This window comes from Bufo gargarizans, chromosome 5 (assembly GCF_014858855.1).
Source record: "Bufo gargarizans isolate SCDJY-AF-19 chromosome 5, ASM1485885v1, whole genome shotgun sequence".
NCBI lineage: Eukaryota > Metazoa > Chordata > Amphibia > Anura > Bufonidae > Bufo > Bufo gargarizans.
This window is the reverse complement of record NC_058084.1, coordinates 202,807,151-202,829,496: the sequence shown is the minus strand read 5'-3', so window position 1 is coordinate 202,829,496 and position 22,346 is coordinate 202,807,151. Positions and strand designations below refer to the sequence as shown.

General features: G+C 42.5%; 1 protein-coding gene across 1 annotated transcript in view; it reads left to right on the top strand.

Annotated features, from left to right (window-relative positions):
- The window catches only part of NEK11 (NIMA related kinase 11), a 268,856-nt gene that overhangs the window by 13,886 nt on the left and 232,624 nt on the right, over nt 1-22,346 (top strand). Inside the window, exon 2 of the mRNA XM_044294773.1 lies at nt 7,163-7,409. Within this exon, the coding sequence (XP_044150708.1) occupies nt 7,228-7,409 (182 nt within the window). The 5' untranslated portion in view covers nt 7,163-7,227. The remainder of the gene's footprint in view (nt 1-7,162; nt 7,410-22,346) is intronic.

The following is a 22,346-nucleotide window of genomic DNA, read 5'->3' as shown; positions in this document are numbered from 1 at the left end:
CTGTTGTTATTCCTACACCGTTCACCTGATTTGGATGTAAATACCCTCAAATTAAAGCTGACAGTCTGCAGTTAAAGCACATCTTGTTCGTTTCATTTCAAACCCATTGTTTTGGTGTATAGAGCCAAAAATGCTAGAATTGTGTCAATGTCCCAATATTTATTGACCTGACTGTAACTATTTACTGCCTATACCTAACCATTAGGGATTACACAGTGCATAAAGAGAGAAGTAATGTAACAATAAATCTCAACAGTCAACATACATTTTTTAGGATCAACTGTGCATTGATCTTAGATGATTTTATTCTATTTGCAGAAATCCATATCACATTAACCCTTTTGCAGTGATCTACTGGGTTGCTACATATGATATTACAGTATATAGGTGTTATATGTGGCATTCTGTTGGCACTGTGGTATTATCTGGGTATTATAGCTGGTTTTATATATTTCAAAATACCTAGGGTATGGACTGAAAGAGTCATTGTTTTATGTTGTTTTTAATAGAGTGTTATAATGGCCTATGGCTCTAGTCATGGGAGGATTGACCATTGGCCAGGCAATGTTGCTATCTAGAAGATCATAGACGTCTATGGAGGGGAGGTATGTAGCCTTAGGTCCAGGTTACATAGATTGATGTACAGGGCAGTGACCTGGAACGATCTGTTTGTTCCAGATCATTTCCCTCTTGTTAAGCTGTATTTCCTGGCAGCAATCATTCCCTTTGTATTGTGATGAACGATCTCTACTACGATCATTCATTCCCCTACAGATTCATTCTTTGTTGGCAGAACGTCCAGGTCAATGTGCTGCTGACAAATGATGATTTAAGGTTCTACATGAAAGATGCGATCACCTAACAAACGGAAGCTTGCTCATTCACAGGTGATTGGCGGCATCATTATATGGGACAATCATCCTAAATGAATGTTCATATGAACACTTGTCCCCCATAATTCTCCCAGCCCATTGCCCATGTTAAAGGGAAGATTTCATGCACTCACAACATAAAGGGCACTTTTTAGGTTCTACATGAAAGATGCGATCACCCGACGAACGAGCGCTTGCTCGTTAGTCAGGTGATTGGCGGCATTCTTATATGGGACAATCATCCCAAACGAATGTTGATACAAACATTTGTCCTTGATAATTTTCCCAGTCCGTTGCCCGTGTTAAAGGGCATATTTCATGCACTCAGAACATAAAGGGCACTTTTTGTCATATTGCCGACTGGCACATGATATGGCTGATCCTGCCGACTGTAACTTGCTAACATTTTGGCAGCAAAATAATGTCTACTGTATAATTAAATAACCCATTGTGCTCATATCTATTGATTACTGACGTTACAGCAACCATTGTAACCACAGGATCTAATTACAGACCTCACGTCTTTCCTTCACCTCTTGTGAAATGTCTGAATTTGCCAATTAAACATTGGGCCTCTGCTGGAGAGTAGGCCTCTGAATATTTATAATGTACAGTGTAATTAATGCCACTTCATTATATCTAGAATTTACAAATCTTACCCCCTGTAATGTTATTTCACTTTTTTTTCTGTTTAATTACACATTGCAATGATTTATCTATGTAAATTCCAATGCGTCATGGCTGCTATTAACATAATAGAAAAAATAGTGAAAATAGTTTGTAAAACTGTGTTGAAGCCTCAAGTTCCTTTGTCAGAGAGTAATAACTGGTTTCTTTGCCGCATCCAGTCCCTTCGCAGAGTAAGTTCCTGTTAATGACTTTGTAATAGCATACCATTAGCCTGTGACTGAATAAATCTAAACACAATGAGAGGTGCTTATTAGCCGGATAATCTCCGCTTGTATTTGTGTTCAGCTGCAGTAGGATAAATCCCATTTTAATAGTAAACACCCTTCACTTAACTTAATGATGTCCAGAGGAACTGCTGTTGCTTAAAGGGTCACTCTTGTTTAAACAAACTTTGCATAAATTGATAGCGAAACAAGTGAATATAAGAAACTTTGTAGTATATCCTATTAAAGAAAAATGCCTCTTTCTCTACTTATTAGCCCTTAATCTACTCGTCCTGACTCCTTAACAAAGCATTTACCTCAGTTCACTGCTAAAAGATGATGAAGACAGATTATTAGGGTTCAGGTTACAGTTGCTGCCCATAGAAGTCTATTAATAGTTGAGAGGGGGTTAGAAAGCAGCTTCAGAGGGAGAGACATACACAGAGAAGCTGCTGCATCTAGTAAATGTTTTACCATCTCGCTGGATTCACAATATCACTGCCCAGTGCTGCTGTATATTGTCCTTATGCTGCTTATTACATGCTATAGCGAGATAGGGGAGGATGATTTCCTTATCTCTGTGTGCTGTGTATGGGAGACATTTAGTTCCAGCTCCACTATGGAGCTGAGTTCAGGGAGATATTGCAGAAGGAAACACTGGTGGTAAATTCTGTTGTGCACCAGAGCCAGGCGTTGGAAACTCTTTTCTCTCTACAATGTTGGGTGGCCATTCCTGATTACTACAGTGCTGCTCCAATTCTAGTGAAGGTTGTATGAGATTGGAAAAAAATAGCATGAATGGGATGTAGATGAAATAGCACACACAGCCAAAGGGCAAGAATGACACCAATGCTGAGGAAAAATAGTCATTTTTTCTAATCTAATACACACCCTTTAAGTTTATATTAAATGTTTTTTTTCTGAGCTCATGAGTTCTCACCAGATGATGCCACAATAGCACTTAAGAAGTTTTTGTTTTGATTACCGTCCTTAGCACAGTGGTTTTTATGTTGTCAGGGATTGCTGTCAGTAGAATTACCAATGTAAATGACTCCAGTTCCCATGATTCCTCTCCCCTCTCACAGATGTTGCCTCTGTATACAGTTGTCTTCATGCTTCTTTATTACAAGGTGTAAGGTAATGCTATAATTACAATTAATAATTGCAAGAATAGGTGCACTACTGTGGTGGATGCAAACAGTAACATCTGACTAAGCCCTCACACTGATGTTAAAAATGAGACTTTAGCCAGTATATCCTTAAATTAAGGACACACCTGAGCCGCGCACCACGCCAAGGTTTTTCAAGTGGCATGGGACCTAACACTAAACCTACCTGTACCGTATGGGTAGTACCAGGAGCCAGTGGGCAAATTACCGCAGCGTATGGTCTGACTCACAGCAAACAGCTCCCAGTTCCCTCCAGTGTGACTAACCACACATACAATGGGAGGAGGCTTAGAGTGGGAGGAGGCTTAGGTGCACCTGTGAGGCCTGCAACATATCAGCCAGCCATGGGTGGGTCTCTAAGCCTCCTCCCTCCTCCCATTGTATGTGTGGTTAGTCACACTGGAGGGAACTGGTAGCTGTTTGCTGTGAGTCGGACCATACACTGCTGTAATTTGTCCACTGGCTCCTGGTACAACCCATACGGTACAGGTAGGTTTAGCGTTATGTCCTGTGCCACTTGAGAAACATTAGTGTGGTGCGCGGGCTCAGGCATGTCCTTAATATAAGGATATATTAGCTAAAGTCTAATTTTTAACATCAGTGTGAGGGTTTAGTCAGATGTTACTGTTTGCATCCACCACAGTAGTGCACCTATTCTTGTAATGATTTATTCCATATATCAGGGGTGGCCAACCTTACAGACACAAAGAGCCCAAAAAAAAAAGTATGACTACCAGGAGCCACAAGCTATACATTTACACACAAGTCACCGTATTTTTTGCCCTACAAGATGCGCCTAGGTTTTAACAAAGAAAAATAAGAGAAAAAAATATTTTTCATCTGATCTGAGGTCTGATAAAAAAAAAAAAAATATCTTATTTTTCATTAGCAGAGAAAAAAAAGAAATATATTTTTCATCAGACCTCAGATCAGACTCCTAAATTAGATCCCCAATCCTCATCTGACATAAAATAAGACCCCCAAACCTCATCAGACCTCCAAATCAGACCCCCAAAATAAGAACCCCGATGCTCGGATCAGACAACACAAATCAGACTCCCAGTGTCAGACCCTCAGTGCTCAGACCTGACCAACCCATGCTCAAACAAGAACCCCCATGCTCAGATCTGCCCCCCATGCTCAAATCTGCACCCCCATGCTCAGATCAGACCCCCATTGCTCAGATCAAGACCCCCATTGCTCAGATCAGACCCCCATGCTCAGATCAGACCCCCCATGCTCAGATCAGACCACCATGCTCAGATCAGACCCCCATGCTTAGATCAGACCCTCCCATGCTTAGATCAGACCCCCATGCTCCGTTCTATAATTTAAAAAAAATCTCTTCCCTCTCCTGATCAGGCACTGGGCTCCTGCTTGTGCACCTGTTACTCTGCAGGTCTGACACGCTCTCCATTGTGACCTGATGAGCACAACGTCAGGTCATAGTGTGTGTCTACACGTACTACGTACTCACACTGTGCATCAGCACGTGGTGGAGACTGAGCTCGAGCTGCAAAGTAGCAACGGTGTCCGATCAGAAAAAGAGATCTGAGCATGGGGTGGAGAGTGAGCCGCTGACTGCTTCCCGGCTCCACAGCTAGAGCCACACTTGAAGAAGCAAAGAGCCGCATGCGGCTCAAGAGCCACGGGTTGGCCACCCCAGCTATATATCGTTCCACATCCACAAATTTTCCCATCTGGTGTAGGATGTCTCTGTGGCACTTGTGGTCTGTTGTGGGCATCCTCCTCTGTATGCATTTTTTGCTGGGGATCGCCCTTAGCAACAGACCACAAGCGCAGTATCTGCTCCCCCGAGCATAAATGAACAACTGCATTTGGGGTTGAGCATGTCCTGCTGTTTGAGACCACGTATTTTTGTCATTTAAATGCTATAAATACCCCTTGTCTTCACAGACAACACACTGTGACACCGTTTTGCTACTGAGGCACTGCTACTGTTACTTAGGCTGTGCTCATGCATCAGAACCTTCTGTAAAGCATTTATTTTACAATGAGAGTATATTTCCAGTGGAAAGCTCTGGTGTAGGCATAGAGTGGTATACTGTATATTGTCCATAGACTTCCATGCTAAAAAAAAAACCTCATACTGCATGATATACATTTTTGAGAGATGCCTCTGCCTAGAAAACCATAGTCATCTGCTCCTTTCTATACATTAAAAAGGTATACAGGCATGTATGGTGTAAAAGGACTCTTTTTTCGCCATTGGTAGATTAAATTAGCCAAATGGATACATTTGGCATATACACTTGGATTTTTTTTTTTTCAATCAGAAAATATCTGATTGCACAATAAGAATATTCCTCAGTTTAATAAGGCAATGCATTTTTTGCTGTTTATCTTGCATTGATATGTCTTAGGCTACTTTCACACTAGCGTTCGGGTTTCCGTTCGTGAGCTCCGTTTGAAGGAGCTCACGAGCGGACCCGAACGCAGCCGTCCAGCCCTGATGCAGTCTGAATGGAGGCGGATCCGCTCAGACTGCATCAGTCTGGCGGCGTTCAGCCTCCGCTCCGCTCGCCTCCGCACGGACAGGCGGACAGCTGAACGCTGCTTGCAGCGTTCAGCTGTCCGCCTGGCCGTGCGGAGGCGAGCGGATCCGTTCAGACTTACAATGTAAGTCAATGGGGACGGATCCGTTTGAAGATGCCACAATGTGGCTCAATCTTCAAGCGGATCCGTCCCCCATTGACTTTACATTGAAAGTCTGGACGGATCCGTCCCAGGCTATTTTCACACTTAGCTTTTTTTTGCTAATATAATGCAGACGGATCCGTTCTGAACGGAGCCTCCGTCTGCATTATTATGAGCGGATCCGTTCAGAACGGATCCGCCCGAACGCTAGTGTGAAAGTAGCCTAATAAATAATGCCTAGTGTCAAGTACAGTCACAAGTCTAGTTCTGAAAGAGAGTCCTGAAAAGGGACATAATTAGCAAGATTTAATATGATCCCTATCTGGTGCCTACTATATCCACATGACATTCTGTAAACTTGTATAATATGATCCCTATCTGGTGTCTTCTGCCTCCACATGCCATTCTGTAAACTTTCTTAATATGATCCCTATCTGGTGCCTACTATGGCCACATGCCATTCTGTAAACTTTCTTAATATGATCCCTATCTGGTGTCTACTATGTGTACATGCCATTCTGTAAACTTTCCTAATATGATCCCTACCTAGTGTCTTCTGCCTCCACATGCCATTCTGTAAACTTTTATAATATGATCCCTATCTGGTGTCTTCTGCCTCCACATGCCATTCTGTAAACTTTTATAATATGATCCCTACCTGGTGTCTTCTGCCTCCACATGCCATTCTGTAAACTTTTATAATATGATCCCTATCTGGTGTCTTCTGCCTCCACATGCCATTCTGTAAACTTTTATAATATGATCCCTATCTGGTTTTTACTATGGTCACATGCCATTCTGTAAACTTTTTTAAGATGATCCCTATCTGGTGCCTACTATGGTCACATACCATTCTGTAAACTTTTCTAATATGATCCCTATCTGGTGCCTACTATGGTCACATACCATTCTGTAAACTTTTCTAATATGATCCCTATCTGGTGCCTACTATGGTCACATGCCATTATGTAAACGTTTCTAATATGATCCATATCTGGTTTTTACTATGGTCACATGCCATTCTGTAAACTTTTTTAAGATGATCCCTATCTGGTGCCTACTATGGTCACATACCATTCTGTAAACTTTTCTAATATGATCCCTATCTGGTGCCTACTATGGTCACATACCATTCTGTAAACTTTTCTAATATGATCCCTATCTGGTGCCTACTATGGTTATATATGCCATTCTGTAAACGTTTCTAATATGATCCATATCTGGTGCCTACTATGGTAACATGCCATTCTGTAAACCTTTTTAAGATGATCCCTATCTGGTGCCTACTATGGTCACATGCCATTCTGTAAACTTTTTTAAGATGATCCCTATCTGGTGCCTACTATGGTCACATGCCATTCTGTAAACTTTTTTAAGATGATCCCTATCTGGTGCCTACTATGGTCACATGCCATTCTGTAAACGTTTCTAATATGATCCCTATCTGGTTCCTACTATGGTCACATGCCATTCTGTAAACTTTTCTAATATGATCCCTATCTGGTGCCTACTATGGTCACATGCCATTATGTACATTTATTTTTATATATTTTCTTTGTGCTTCTCTAAGGGTCCAGTCTCCTGAAAACCTTGGAAATTATGGACTGCACACTTAGAATTTTCTAAAAAGATTGGATGAAACTTGCTGTAATGCCAAACTACAAGGAATCTCAGGGGAGAAATGAAGCTCGACCCTTCTCCGCCTGCACAGACACCTTAATTGCAAAGAGATATTTGATACAGCAGCGGCTCGGCAGAGGAAGTTTTGGCACAGTTTATCTCGTGTTAGACAAGAAGGCAAAAGAGGAAGAAAAACTGTAAGTAAATGATACATGGAGCTTCTCACACATACTGTAATCCGCTGGAGAAACAATCACTTAGCTACTATTTGTACAACCGGACGGTGTAACTTTAGAGGAACCTGTCATCAACTTTATGCTGAACTCACTGAGGGCAGCATAAGGGTACTTTCATACTAGCGATATTTTTTTCCGGCACTGAGATCCGTCCTAGGGGCTCAAATCCGGAAAAAGAACTGATCAGTTTTATCCCCATGCACTCTGAATAAAGAGCAATCCGTTCAGGATGCATCAGGATGTCTTCAGTTCAGTATTTTTGACTGATCAGGACGAAGATAATACCGCAGCATGCTACCGTTTTATCTCTGGACAGAAAACTGAACACTTCCTGAATGCCGGATCCATCCTTCCGGTGTGCGCATGCGCAGACCAGTAAAAAATGTGGGAAAAAAATAGAAATGGATCCGTTTGTCCGTATGACTAATGGACAGACGGATCCGTTCTTGCAATGCATTTGTGAGATGGATCCGCATCTGGATCCATCTACAAATGCTGTCCGGTTGCATGCAGATTGTGATTCCGGCGACGGAACTGCTTGCCGGGTCACTCTGCCGCAAGTGTGAAAGTACCCTAAAATAGTGACAGAAATGCTGATGTCAGCGGTGTGTCACTCATGAGCTAATAGTAAGTGGTTGCTGAGAACCAGCATCATAATCATTGCAGGCCAGGCCTTGAGAAGAGTCACATCTACCTGAGAAGAGTCCTGGTTATCCATAATCTCCTGCTCTCCCCGCCCATCTGCTGATGATTGGCAGCTCTCTCCTAGGGAGAAAGGGAACTAGGTAGAAGACTGTCAGTCATCAGCAGGTGGGCAGGGAGAGCAGGGATTCATGAATAACCAGGACTCTTCTCAGGTGGCCGGGACTCTTTTCCAGGCCCAGTCTGCAATGATTGTGATGTTGGTTTTCAGCAACCACTTACTTTTAACTGAAATCAACTCACCTGTCTCTACTTTATGCTGCCTTTAGTATGGGCAGCATAAAGTTGATGACAGGTTCCCTTTAAGTAAACTCCTCAATGTATCATGACCTATCTGTACATCATGAATCACCATACACTAAAGGCGTTGTCTAGCCATTAGGCTTTTTCTAACTCTAGGTGTTTTACCTAGTGAAAAAAAATCATACTTTTCTGCTCTCCGACGCTCCGTTCTGGCTCCCTGGTTCCATTCGCAATCTTCTGGTCTCCAGCCTGAAAACTTGTGGGTGGGGTCATTTGTGCCGCTGCAGCCAATGACTGGCCTCAGTGGTGACATGTCCCAAAGCAGCAAGTGACCTAGCATTGAACCAGGGAGCTCCCCATTCATTACTCTGCTAGATTTATATCAAGCTGATAACTCAAGGGGAGTGTATTTTCTGCTGCAGCTCAGGGGGCGTGTCCATGCTCTCCCTATCACAGCTCAGGGGGCGTATCCATGCTCTCCCTATCACAGCTCAGGGGGTGTGTCCGTTGTGCTGCAACTCTCTCCTAATCACAGCTCAGGAGGCAGTTAAAGGATGAAACTGAGCATGTGCGGCCTTCTCAGTGAGCGGGATAAAGAAATAAGAAAAAAAAAACAGCAGGTGGCGGTATACAGATATATTTTACTGAATAAGTCAGTGGCTATGCAAAATTTTTAATTACATGCAATTACAGAAGTATTAAGATCCAGGAGCTGGTTTGAAAACTGTAGAATATTTTTCATGAGAAAACCCCTGTAAGGATTCACGATGTACAGATTTGTCATGATAATCACATGGGCCTAGAAGCTTGTGTAATTGCCAAGATCAAGGAAACCTCTGATCCTGGCCGTTTAACACCTTAGATGACACGTAGAAGATGGATGGGGGAACCGTGGCTCTGCACTAGTTATGTAGCCAGTGGATTGGCAGTTGGAGGAATTCTTATTAGCATCTCAGGTGAAATAACTGTATGGCCATTTAAGTGATTTCCTTATAAAGCGGTCAACCCAGTTAAATTCTAAAACAGTTCGAAGAAGGGTTTTAAAAGAGTTTTCAGGCCTGATAAAAAGTTATTTTAATGCCCAGGAAAATGTGTAGAATAGGTGCACTGATGTACCAATAAGAGCACTGTTTTACCCGTTCTTTTGGTTTGGGTCTGACACAGAGAAATTGGCTTGATGGGGACTGGCTATATGGCTCAGTTCAATAGCTAAGCCAGCTCCCTTCTCTGTCTCTGCATCCGCCATGAGAGACACATCAATAGAGTCACATACCAACACTAGTGGGGGGCACTTCCTTTTCTCTGTTGGAACCAAACAGGAAGTGGGACCACTGCTAGTAGCCTGATATCAAGCCACCAATGCAATGCAATAAGTGCACAATTTTAATTTCCTGGGCACCTTTTATCTAGCTGGACAGCCTCTTTAACACAGAGTGAGCCCGCTATTTTTGGCACTTTTCCATTTCAATCTGTTTTTTCCGGTAACAAAACAAGGGTTAACAACCAAACAAAAGTTAAAATTTATTACCCTGATACTGCAGTTTACAGAAACACCACATTTGTGGTCGTAAACTGCTGTATCAGTAAAAAGGAGGCCGCAAAAGGAAAGGACCGACATGGTTTCTGGAAGGCCGATTTTGATGGCCTTTTTTATTGACACCATGTCCCTTTTGAAGCCCCCCTGATGCCCCCCTAGAGTAAAAACTCCCTAAAAGTGACCCCATCTAAGAAATTACACCCCTCAAGGTATTCAAAACTGATTATAAAAACTTTATTAACCCTTTAGGTGTTCCTCAACAGTTAATGGCAAATGGAGATGTAATTTCAGAATTTCAATTTTTGGTAACCTTGCCTCACAAAAATGTAATATAGAGCAACCAAAAATCATATTTACCCTAAAAATAGTCCCCAGAAAAATGCCACCTTATCTGGTAGTTTCCAAAATGGGGTCACTTTTAGGGAGTTTCTACTCCAGGGGTGCATCAGGGGGGTTGAAACAGGACATGGTGTAAATAAACCGGTCCTTAAAAATCAGCCCTCCAAAAACCAAACAGCGCACCTTTCACTCTACGCCCCGCCATGTGGCCATACAGTAGTTTACGGCCACATATTGGGTGTTTCTGTAAACGGCAGAGTCAGGGCAATAAAGATACAGTCTTGTTTGGCTGTTAACCCTTGCTTTGTTAGTCGAAAAAATGGGTTAAAATGGAAAATTAGGCAAAAAAAATAAAATTTTCAAATTTCATCCCCATTTGCCAATAACTCTTGTGCAACACCTAAAGGGTTAACAACGTATGTAAAATCAGTTTTGAATACCTTGAGGGGTGTGGTTTCTATTATGTAAGCCTCGCAAAGTGACTTCAGACCTGAACTGGTCCCTAAAAATTGAGTTTTTGTAAATTTCTGCCTTGTAACATCCCCAAAAAATAAAATATCATTCCCAAAATAATTCAAACATGAAGTAGACATATGGGGAATGTAAAGTCATCACAATTTTTGGGGGTATTACTATGTATTATAGAAGTAGAGAAACTGAAACTTTGAAATTTGCTAATTTTTCCAAATTTTTGAAAATTTGGTATTTTTTTGTGCAAAAATATAATTTTTTTGACTTCATTTTACCAGTGTCATGAAGTACAATATGTGACGAAAAAACAATCTCAGAACGGCCTGGATAATTCAAAGCGTTTTAAAGTTATCAGCACTTAAAGTGACACTGGTCAGATTGGCAAAAAATGGCCTGGTCCTTAAGGTGAAATAGGCTGAGTCCTTAAGGGGTTAAATTGTATAATAATTTTGTAACAGCTTCTCTTTATTTCCTATTATAAATAACCGAACTATCTAAATTGAGAGCTATATTTACTTAATATGATTTTTAAAAAATACAATAATTCAACTGTAGCATCTTTGGCAGAGAAGTTGCTAGGTGTGTGGCCCTATTATGAGCCAAGGACAGACTCATCTTCTTTTTGGTATCCAATAATTGAGGAGGAATTGATAATTTGTTGTAATTAAATGAGAATGTATTTAATTTGTGTTTCATGAATAAGATGTAAGTTTGTAGAAGAGAGATAATGTGTTTGTTATTTTTTTAATGTTGTAGCTGTTCATTTTTTTTATAATTAAAAACTTCTTCAACGTTGGCCATGTTGGAGACGTACTTCCTTCTTCTTGTATTGTTGTATAACCTGTACAGCTGTGTGCTTTGTGGCAACTGAAATGAATTAGTTAATTGACAGAAAAGAATACATCAGGTGCACTCAACTGGCAGACCGCGACTGCCAGTCTGGACCCCTGAATATCCCAACTGAGGACGCTGATACAATCAAATAGAATGATGAAGCCGTCAGCTCCCTGCTTCACCATTCAAATGCTGCCCATAGTTCAGCGCAAGCAGGAGTGATGTACTAACGTCATCATGCCTGCTTCGCTCAACCACAGATAGTGTAACACGCAATGGAGCTGTCATGCTCCACTCTGTTCGTGGGGGGATTGTGGGATAGGTGGCGGCGTAACCCTGTCGAGGGAAAATAACTATGGAGCAACACACAACCCTGTGAGGAGAGGCCATCTAGGAGGCATAACTGTGAGGGTCCACTAAAGGGGGCATCACTGTATGTGGTGGCCATCTAAGGGGGCATAACTCTTTGATGGGGGAAATCTAAGGGGGCATAATTGTGAGGGAGCCACTAAAGGGTGCATAACTAGGTGGGGGACATTTAAGGGGCATAACTCTGTGAGGGGGCATAAGTGTAGGGGAGACTCTAAAGGGTACATAACTATTGGGGGGCATCATTGTGGGGGTGCCATCTAAGGGAGCATAATCTATGAGAGGGGGCATCACAGTGTGTGTGGGGCTACCTAAGGGGGCATCACTCTGTGTGGGCACACATGAAGGGGCAACACTGTGTGGGTGTCCCTTAATGGGGCATCATACTGTGTGGGGGACACTTAAGGGGACATCATACTGTGTGGGAGCCACTTAAGCGTGCAAAATACTGTGTGGGGGCACTTATGGGGGCATAAAACTGTGTGTGTGGCATTTAAATGGACATGATACTGGGTGCAGGCATCAGTCTGTGAGGGGAGCATTTAAGGGTACATCATACTGTGTGAGGGGGCACTTAGGGAACATCACTTTGTTCTGGGGGCATTAAAGGGAGCCTCATTCTGTGTGAGGGGCACCTAAGGGATGGTTCTACTATAAGGGGGCACTTAGGCACATTATATTGTGTGGTGAGGCACTAAGAAGCATCTTACTGTGTGGAAACACCAAAGGATCACACTGTGTGGTCGGTAGAAAGGGGATAAGTGGGCATAGAGGTGGGGCTTATTGTAAAAAAATTTATGTAGGGCTACGCACCACTGGTGCTGTCCCTCCTTTAATTTTTTTTTTTTTGCAGCTCTGCTCCATCCTACAGTAGACCCAGCTATGTGGACCTTTACAAAAAGTACTTGAGTACCCATCGAATAGATCATTACTGTCTTCAGGAAGTGATGGAAAGCAGTCCACTTCCCAAGAAACTTGGGGGTGACAGGGAAGATGCATACAGAGTCTTACCTGTCTATATTATAGAGCAGCTGTCCTGCCTTATCTAGTCCTCCAGCCGTACAATAAAGCTGTCATTAATTTACCCATGCACTAATGATAATGAGATGACTCTGCTCTTTCTGTCCCAAGCTATACAGAAAACTGGTAGATGAGTTCAAGAGCTTAAGAATTGCCAACTCATTGTGACAGCGCAAGTGGACAGTGTGAAAACTGCAATATTTAATGGATCGTTATATAACAAAAGTGGGTGTTTTATGTGCATTTTATTTTCTGGTTCCTGTATATATTGCACCAGATCAGTGAAGCTTTTGTCAGTTCCAAGCTTTAAATTGTGCTTCTGGAGGGTAAAGAAGATTTCAGACCATTTCTATAATCAGACACAAGAAGTCTACATGTTCCGTCATGTTCTACTTCAGTATTGTTGACTTCAGCCAGGCGCTTGATTGAAATGCCAATAAAACAAAGTAATTGGTTGGTCCGAATTCTCTAGGTATTAGAAAACTAAGCTTATGTAAAATATTGTGAAAAATTGAGACGCCACAAACAATTAATGACTAGTGGAAAGAATACATTGTGAAATATGAGAATGAACTGTACGGACACTGCCAGATGACTGCACCCTGTCAGCCTCAGGAGTGTAATCCTGAATAAAAAATAGGAAGCTAATACACCACCGCCAGTAATTCTAGTGCTTCCATGTCTTCAAAGCATTTGATTTGGTTTCCCAAGTGATCCATAATGTATTATGCAGTTATGATTCATACAGTCAGTGTATTCAGATTCCTCTAGCTAGTGCATTGGGTTTGTTATGCTTTGCATGATAAAGGAATACACAACTACAGAAGATGTATGCAGTTTTTGGGGTTTCTCTGCAGATCAGAATCTGACTTACTTTGATCTGTTGTCCTCGAAGGTTAGTGCCTTCTGAGAAACTGGCCAATCTGTGGGGTCAATTACCATAAGACGACTTCTGTATGGTGCGTGGTAGGTGGGGGCCTTGTTACAAATTTTGCATTGGGGCCCAGGAGCTTAAAGCTACACCACTGACTGTGGCCTCTCACCTCTTCTTATGACCTCGCTACTCTAGCTTCTAAAGTGCTGCTTCAGAGATGATTCTTCTCAGTCACTGCAGCTTGTACTATTCTAGGGGTTCTCCAAGACTGAAGTATTGATGACCTATCCTTAGGATAGTAGACAAAACAACTGAAGACAGCACCGATGTCCCTCAAGTCATCAAGAAATGCAACCAAACATCATAGTGGAAAGGTCCATTCCACCAAAATCCATACTCAAAATTGTAGAGAAACACCAACATATCCATTACTCTCATCTTTATTAGATTCCCACCACATATACAAGAAAATCAGCAATATTTTGGCTTATTTCCATCCTTTTTCAAGCCAAAAGAAGCTTGTAATAGGCTGAAATGTTGGAGAATGTTTTGTACAGTTGATGGAAGTCTAATAAAGACTGGAGAAAAAGAGATGCTGGTGTTTCTGTACTATTTTCGACTATCCTTAGGAGGTCAGCAGGGGTGCCTACAGTCACTGTAAGGGAGCAGCACCTACATAGAGGACAGAGCGGTGTAGTGCCTGGTGCCTGTTTCTCAGTGCCAAAACTACTACAAAACAGCTAATCAGTGAGAGTAGCATGAGTTAGACCCCCCACCACACTGATGACTTATAAAAAGGTCGTCAATACGTCAGTCCCATGGAAGCCTTCTAGAGACCAGTCTGTGGAGGAGATTTACTTAGACTGGTGTTTCATGTGCCACTCTTTATTGAAAGTACAGTATGTAGGCGTAAAATGCGCCAAACGTATTAAGAGGCATAGGCCCTTTAGTAAAGGCATTTCTTTGTCTCTCCATGCTCCAGATGTTGAGATCTGCACTTGCTAAAAGCAGATGTAGATTGGGGCTATAATTAACACCAATTTCATTAGCAAATCCAGTAAAACTGTTGGATTCTCTGAAACCCCAACCACTGTTGACAATATTTTTCAAATGAATGCCAAGAGACTTAAAAATTAGCAAATTTTAGTGTAAATTATGGCATACACCAACATGTTAGGTTACTTTCACACCTGCGTTTAGGTGCGGATCCGTCTGGTATCTGCACAGACGGATCCGCACCTATAATGCAAACGCTTGTATCCACTCAGAACGGATCCGTTTGCATTACCATGAACAAAAAAATAAAAAAAAATTTTTTTTTTTTTTTTTTGTTCATGATAATGCAAACGGATCAGTTTTGACTTACATTGAAAGTCAATGGGAGGCGGATCCGTTTTCAATTGCACCATATTGTGTCAGTGAAAACGGATCCGTCCCCATTGACTTACATTGTAAGTCAGGACGGATCCGTTTGGCTCCTCCAGAGCGGAATGGAGGCTGAACGGAGGCAAACTGATGCATTGTGAGCGGATCCTTATCCATTCAGAATGCATTGGGGCTAAACTGATCCGTTTTGGGCCGCTTGTGAGAGCCCTGAAACAGATCTCACAGGCGGACCCAGAAATGCCAGTGTGAAAGTAGCCTTAGGCTGGCAGCCCTTGTCTGCCTCTGTCCTGTTGTCGCGGGCAGACGCGGGTGTTGTTCCACTCTCCCTGTGTGTATTCGGACTAATGGGCAGTGAACTTCCTTTCAGCACTACTAGAGGTAATCCTTCCATTTTGCTCCCTGTCCAGCTGCTTACTAAGTTGCTGCCCAGTCTCCCTCGTTATCTGGGTTGTGGATCCAACCCTTTGACTGAGCTTTGATAATTCCTAGTCTCTAGTGACCAGCGAAGGTGTGCCCTCTTCTCTGACCGTGTATTGTACCTTGCCTGTGTACTTATTCTGCTCCTTCACCCATCCTTGGAGCTGCCACCTGGACTACGCACGTACTCAGCCTGCCCCGATATTGGAATTGCTCTCTGGAATACGCATATACTCACCCTTTTCTGACTACACCTTTAGCCTGAGTTCTTGGTGCTTTGACCCCTGTGGGTCAGCTGTCAACTAAACCAGTATTACAGGTTCCTTTGTGTCCCGTGTTTGGTGAAGACCTAACAATACCTTTCTCACAGAATATGGCACTAATGAATTGATGTACAGTATGGTAGTCGATATCTGTTCATGTTTGAGCTGGGAGTCAGGGGTTCCGGTATTTTGTACGGCAAGTAGAGAGCTCATATCCAAACCTTTAGGCTCTCTGTCTGATCTCTGGGATCCCTACCAATCCGGAGATTAAAGGGGCTGCAGCGCTGATTGAGTCCGATGGCCTCTTCACTGTTTTTCCTGCACATTGGTGCTCCGTGCCACCCATCTGTTCAGAAACTGCAGCTGGCCCTATTGGCTTGACTGCGCGGCAGGTGGCCAGGGCATCACTCTGTAGTGAAAGACTGGCAAGGGGCTGGAACATTAGGTATCCCAGATCATAAAGTGCTGGCATATCCTAGTCATCCACAGGATATGCAATCGGTGTGGGCCACAGGGTGAAATAAGATGAGGTGCCATTGCCAGGAACAATCAGATTTCAGTATAGCGGTCAAACAGAGTGACATCATTACTGACTGGTTAAAGTTTCACTTCATTTATAGCTTAGTATCTTTCACAAGACTTTACCCAGAAAACAGCCAGCTTCTCTACCATATGGGAAACTTTCACCAGGAATCTAACGGGCACTGACGCTGATCAGTACAAATGACTAGAGTGGAGCAGCGGCCGCATCTAATAAAGGAAATTATCCCACCCTGCCTGTCCATGCACAACACCGACTGGTTAGCCCATTGTAGGTTTTCATCATGGAGAGCTTTCTGTGTTTTATCGTTTTCCACCATACAGGACAATCCTAGAGTGTATATTACAACCTTTAGCGTACAATCTCTGTACGTGTCATCACAGTGCCAGCGCTCGGTGACATTACAGCTAGTTTGAGCCATGTGGCTTAGCTAACCCAGCCTGGATGCTTTCTAGGGTCATGAAGCCCAAGGCCTTGCCTTGGTTGCCCTTCTGCTCTATGCCTTGTGTATTCCTTTCTATTATGTGTCAACACTACATTAAAATGAGATTGTTTCATGAAATATCACTTCTAATTTACTAAATGTACATGATATTTTCCGGGGGCATGGAACGACAACATTTTTTAACATCTGTGCCCATTCTACATGTAATTAGAAACTAGAAATCTTGCATTTTTGCTGCACTAATTGGTGATTCATCAGTTAAAATAGAAATGTTTGATCTCCAGGTTATATTCAGGCATCATTAATCTCATTTTCCAAGGTTGTGCTTATGTTCTTTACTTGTTTTATTGTGGCATATGGTATCTTACGCCGCCAGTATATATGAAACCATCATTACTTGACAAATAGCCCCTCTAATGTAGAGTTTAAAGGACATCTGTCAGCAGGAGATTTGCTATAAAACCAACCATAATGCCTGGTATTAAATGGTACCTTTCTTTTTGCTCGCCTTTGCTGCATTCTTGAGAAAAATACTTTAGATTTAATATGTAAATGAGCTATTAAAGATGTTTTCCCACGAAAAATATTCTACGGTTTTTAGCACCTGAATCTGAATACTTTTGTAATTGTTTGTAATTAAAAAATTAGCATAGCCACAGAGTTATTCAATAAGATGTATCAGTGTAGCACCACCTGCTGTTTGCTTTTTTCTTATTTCTTTGACCTGCTCACTGAGATGGCCGCACATGCTCAGTTTCATCCTTCAACTGGCTCCTGAGCTGGGATAGGGAGAGCATGGACACGCCCCCTTAGCTGCAGCAGAACAGACACTTCCTTTGAGCTGCCTTCTTGATATCAATCTAGCAGAGCATTGAATGGGGAGATCTCTGGATCCATGTGAGGTACAGGGCCAGTTCTAGCTTTGTTAGAAAGAGGTTGGCATGTACTATATGATGTCTAATTTTATTTTTTTACATTAGTCATAGGTTAACTCCTTTAAGTGCAACAATGTTTTTCCCTGCACATTGGTGCTCCATGCCACCCATCTGTTCAGAAACTGCAGCTGGCCCTATTGGCTTGACTGCACAGCAGGTGGCCAGGGCATCACTCTATAGTGAAAGACTGGATAGGGGCTGTAACATTAAGTATCCCAGATCATAAAGTGCTGGCATATCCTAGTCATCCACAGGATATGCAATAGATTTGGGCCACAGGGTGTGCCTAAGTGAAGTCGCTGTTCTCCTGGATGGTTGATAGGGCCATGCATTAGAATCCTCTACTCTCTGTCACGGACATTCCCGCAACAGTTTGCAGGAGATCGGTGAGACTGGCAACATTTGGTTTGATCTGACATGTTTTCCGCTTGGATCAAATGACGTCTGTGTTGTTTCTGGTGCTTGCCACAGCTTCTTTCCCCAGGTGCGGCTATTATAGCCATTTTACCTTCTCTATTGTTGTTTCTCCCACTATGCTATGCGGTTTATAGCGTCTGTTGGAGTTGTGGATAGCTGGTGTATGGATCTCGGTTGAGTTCCTGGTGCTGCCATAGCCACTTGAGCTACGTGTTTCCCTTCCCTTTTGTATTTTGTTTGCGTTATTTTGTGTGTTACATTTCCCTGTCATTTGTATTAAGGCCTGAGGGAGACTCCTGTTCATCCTTCCTTTTGGAGGAACAGGTTGTCTCAGTCCTGACATTAGTACCAGGTTCCTATAGGGCTAGATAGGACTCTAGGTATTCCTGTGTATGAACTCACCTACCTCTGGGGTCTGTTCATACTGTTAGTTAGTCAGGATTTTGATTAGGGTTTTACTAGGAGGTGTCCATCTCCTTTCCCTAGTTTCCAGGCCTTATTCCCTCACCCCTTTCCCTACTATGTTCGGTGTTGTATTTTCCTCCCACACCCGAACGTGACACTCGCCTAGCCCTGTAGTCTCATGTCTGCGCTAGGCTGTATGTGTTTGGCGCATGCACAGTATACCACATATTGTTAACATGGGCACCTATGTGCCACTCACTGGCATCTTGTTTTATCAGTCCATTTAATAGATTCTTTCCCGGTCTATACGGTAAACGGACACTTAAGATGTGAAAAAAGCCTTAGAAAACCCAGTTAGAGCATTCTGAAGAGGATGTATTAGCTCTCCTGACATGTCTGTTTTAGTAAAAACTTGTAATCCCCCCAAAATTAACTGTAATGTTGTGCTTGTCCTCTGTTATTCCTTCTAGTTTATGGGAGCTGTATAATCATTTATTTCCGCTGTGGTAGCTCTTTGACCACTGAACACTTAGGCCCCTTTCACATAAGCGAGTTTTCCGGGCGGGTGTAATGAGTGACGTGAACGCATAGCACCCACACTGAATCCTGACCCATTCATTTCACTGGGTCTGTGTACATGAGCATTTTTTTCACACACAGTTCTGCGTTGCGTGAAAATGCAGCATGTTCTATATTCTGTGTTTTTCACGCAGCCCTGGCCTCATAGAAGTGAATGGGGCTTCAGTGAAAAACGCATTGCATCTGGAAGCAAGTGTGATGCGTTTTTCACTGATGGTTGCTAAGAAATGTTGTTTGTAAACCTTCAGTTTTTTATCACGCGGGTGAAAAACGCATCAAACTGCGTTGCACTCGCGTAGAAAAAAACAAAACAACTGAATGCCATTGCAGACAAAAACTGACTAAACTTGTTTGCAAAATGGTGTGAGTTTCACAGAACGCACCCTGAACGGATCCGGACCTAATCCTAAAGCGTGACGCTCGTGTGAAAGAGGCCTTAAGGCTGTATTAGACAGCCCGATTCTGCCGGTGATAGTTGGGAAGAACAGTATTCGCCTGCTTAATAGCTGATTAGACCGCTGCTATTGCATGCAGAAATCTCCTCCACAGTATGGGGAGGCACGATTGTATTACCATCACTCGTCCCTATGCTATATAGTGGTTTGCCGGCGGCAGAACATGATTACACACTGCAATCTGCTGCCTGCAAACAATGATTTTTTTTAACCTGTCAAAAGATTTGGATTGCCCGATGAAGGAGCATCTGCTCAGTCATCGGGCAATCAGCGGCAGTATTAGAGTGCAAGATCATCGCTAATGAGTGTTACTACAAACGCTCGTTAGCAATCATCTGCATTGAAATCGGCAGGTTTAACTGCCCGCTTCTTCCATGATTTACAGATAATTGCTGGAAGTCCTGTCAAGGCAGACTCCGCTTATTACAGGGACACTTCTAAGAGAGATTAAAATTCAGAAAGGAAATATATAAGGATGAGAGAACTGATTCATTCGAGTTAAATTTGTTCAATAATCAGTCTCATTGAGCAGGGAGGGGCTGGCCCTGCTGAGGAACAGACTCCTCTCAGCCCCTTGATTGACAGGACCAGACATCTTGCCTGGCCCTGTCAATCTCGCACCAGTGCCATTGCTCCAGTAGCAGAATGAGGCCGACTGTGCATGCGCCATTTACATCTGGGTGCACTTGGAAATATTGCAGCGCATGCAGAGTTGGTATTTGCGCTGCTCTGGTAGCAGCAGGGGAGTCTCGGCGCCTGCACCACTACTCAGGACAGCAGTGCAGCCACTAGACTGACAGGGCCACAAATCTGTCAATCAAGGGGTGGGTCTCTTCTGTAGCAGGTCCAGCCCCTCACTGCTCAAGGAGGCTGATCTTTATGAATTGGTTAGAAATGTACAATAAAAACTCCTCCGATATCCAAGTATTTGATTACTGTGATTCTGATGCTTTACACTGTACATGTCTATGGCCGCATTTTTAATTAGATTTTTAAACATTTTTAAACATAGTTAAAACATGAATTTTAAAAAGACATATGGGGTCATTTACCAAACTGGTGTACAGTAGAACTGTCTTAGTTGCCCATAGCAACCAATCAGATTCCACCTTTCATTTTTGACAGCTTCTTTGGATAATGAAAGGAGGAATCTGATTGGTTGCTATGGGCAACTAAGCCAGTTCTACTCTACACCAGTTAGATGAATAGTTAATAACAATGTAGTTTATAAAAGCACGGGGGGAATTTATCACAGAGCAGCGTTTTTCTCCAGTCTATGATCTCCCCTGCACTGTCGGAGGATGAACCTTAAAATGCGCGCGTCTCGTCATAAATTAGGCAGTCTGTGCGCCTAAACTTAACTCCATGGCAGCTCGGAGCTGGTGTAGATTTCAACCTTCTTGTATGCCAGAAAACTGGTGTATAAGAAGATAAAAATCCCGGGCCTGCTGGCCCCGCCCCCAGCGACAAAATTTGTCACATTAAAGAAATCACTAATACTGTGTATGTGAATACTTTGGTTTTCCATTACATTGAGGAAAATAGCAAATCCAACCATTACATGCATTTTTCAGTGATCACGGGCGTTGGCAACAGCCCAATATATTACAGGTGAAACTCGAAAAATTAGAATATCGTGCAAAAGTCCATTTATTTCAGTGTCACACTCTAGTCAGCTAATTATACCATACCCCCTGAGCAAAGGGTACCTTAAAATTGTGACTTTGGGGTTTCATAAGCTATAAGTTATAATCATCCAAATTATACCAAATAAAGGCTTGACATATCTCGCTTTGCATGTAACGAGTCTATCTCATATATTACTTTCACCTTTTAAGTTGCATTACTGAAATAATTGAACTTTGCGTGATATTTAAATTTTTCGTGTTTCACCTGTATATTAAATCATACAAACATTACTTTATACCTCCTGTTGTATTTTATGAACTTTATCAAAACTAAGATATTACAAGAGAGCTATGGTAACAGTCTCAAAACTCTTTTGTTGGCCGCTCTATACCCGTCATTTAACCGCCCACTGCTTCCAACATTAGTATCTATGTCACTGGATAATTGGTCCCAATACCATAAAAGATGCCTATTTGAATCTGGACCATTTCCACCTGATACCCCTATAACGGTACTTAATTATCTTATCCCAAACCTTTCTATTTCCTCTTGGGCGTTGAAAGGATTAGATCTTCTATCTATGCTTTTCGTTTCAGATACCCTCTGTTCCTTTGAATACCTCTGTGGACAGTTTCTGATTCCACATACAGATTTTTATAAATACCTATGTATAAGGCATTTCTTTACGGCTAATACCCCTTTAAACCTTGTGGGTAATCGAGAAGTCTTTAAGATCTGGTCACGTCCTCCCCCACAGGGTACACGATTGCAGCCGGTGTATATGATTCTTGGAGATAAGGGATCCTTTGTTAAGACGACTCCACTTCTTACCTGGGAGAAAGAATTGGGGACGGTTTTCTCTGGTGAGCAGTGGTCTTCGGCTTTTTCCTTTATCTCCGGGAATATTCGATGCACTTTACATTATGAGTCTCTGATGAAAACCATATTGAGGTGGTATTATACTCCTGACCGTCTAAGCCATCTCTTTCCTGGCTCTCCATCTCTGTGCTGGAGGGGATGTGGACAGAGAGGCACAC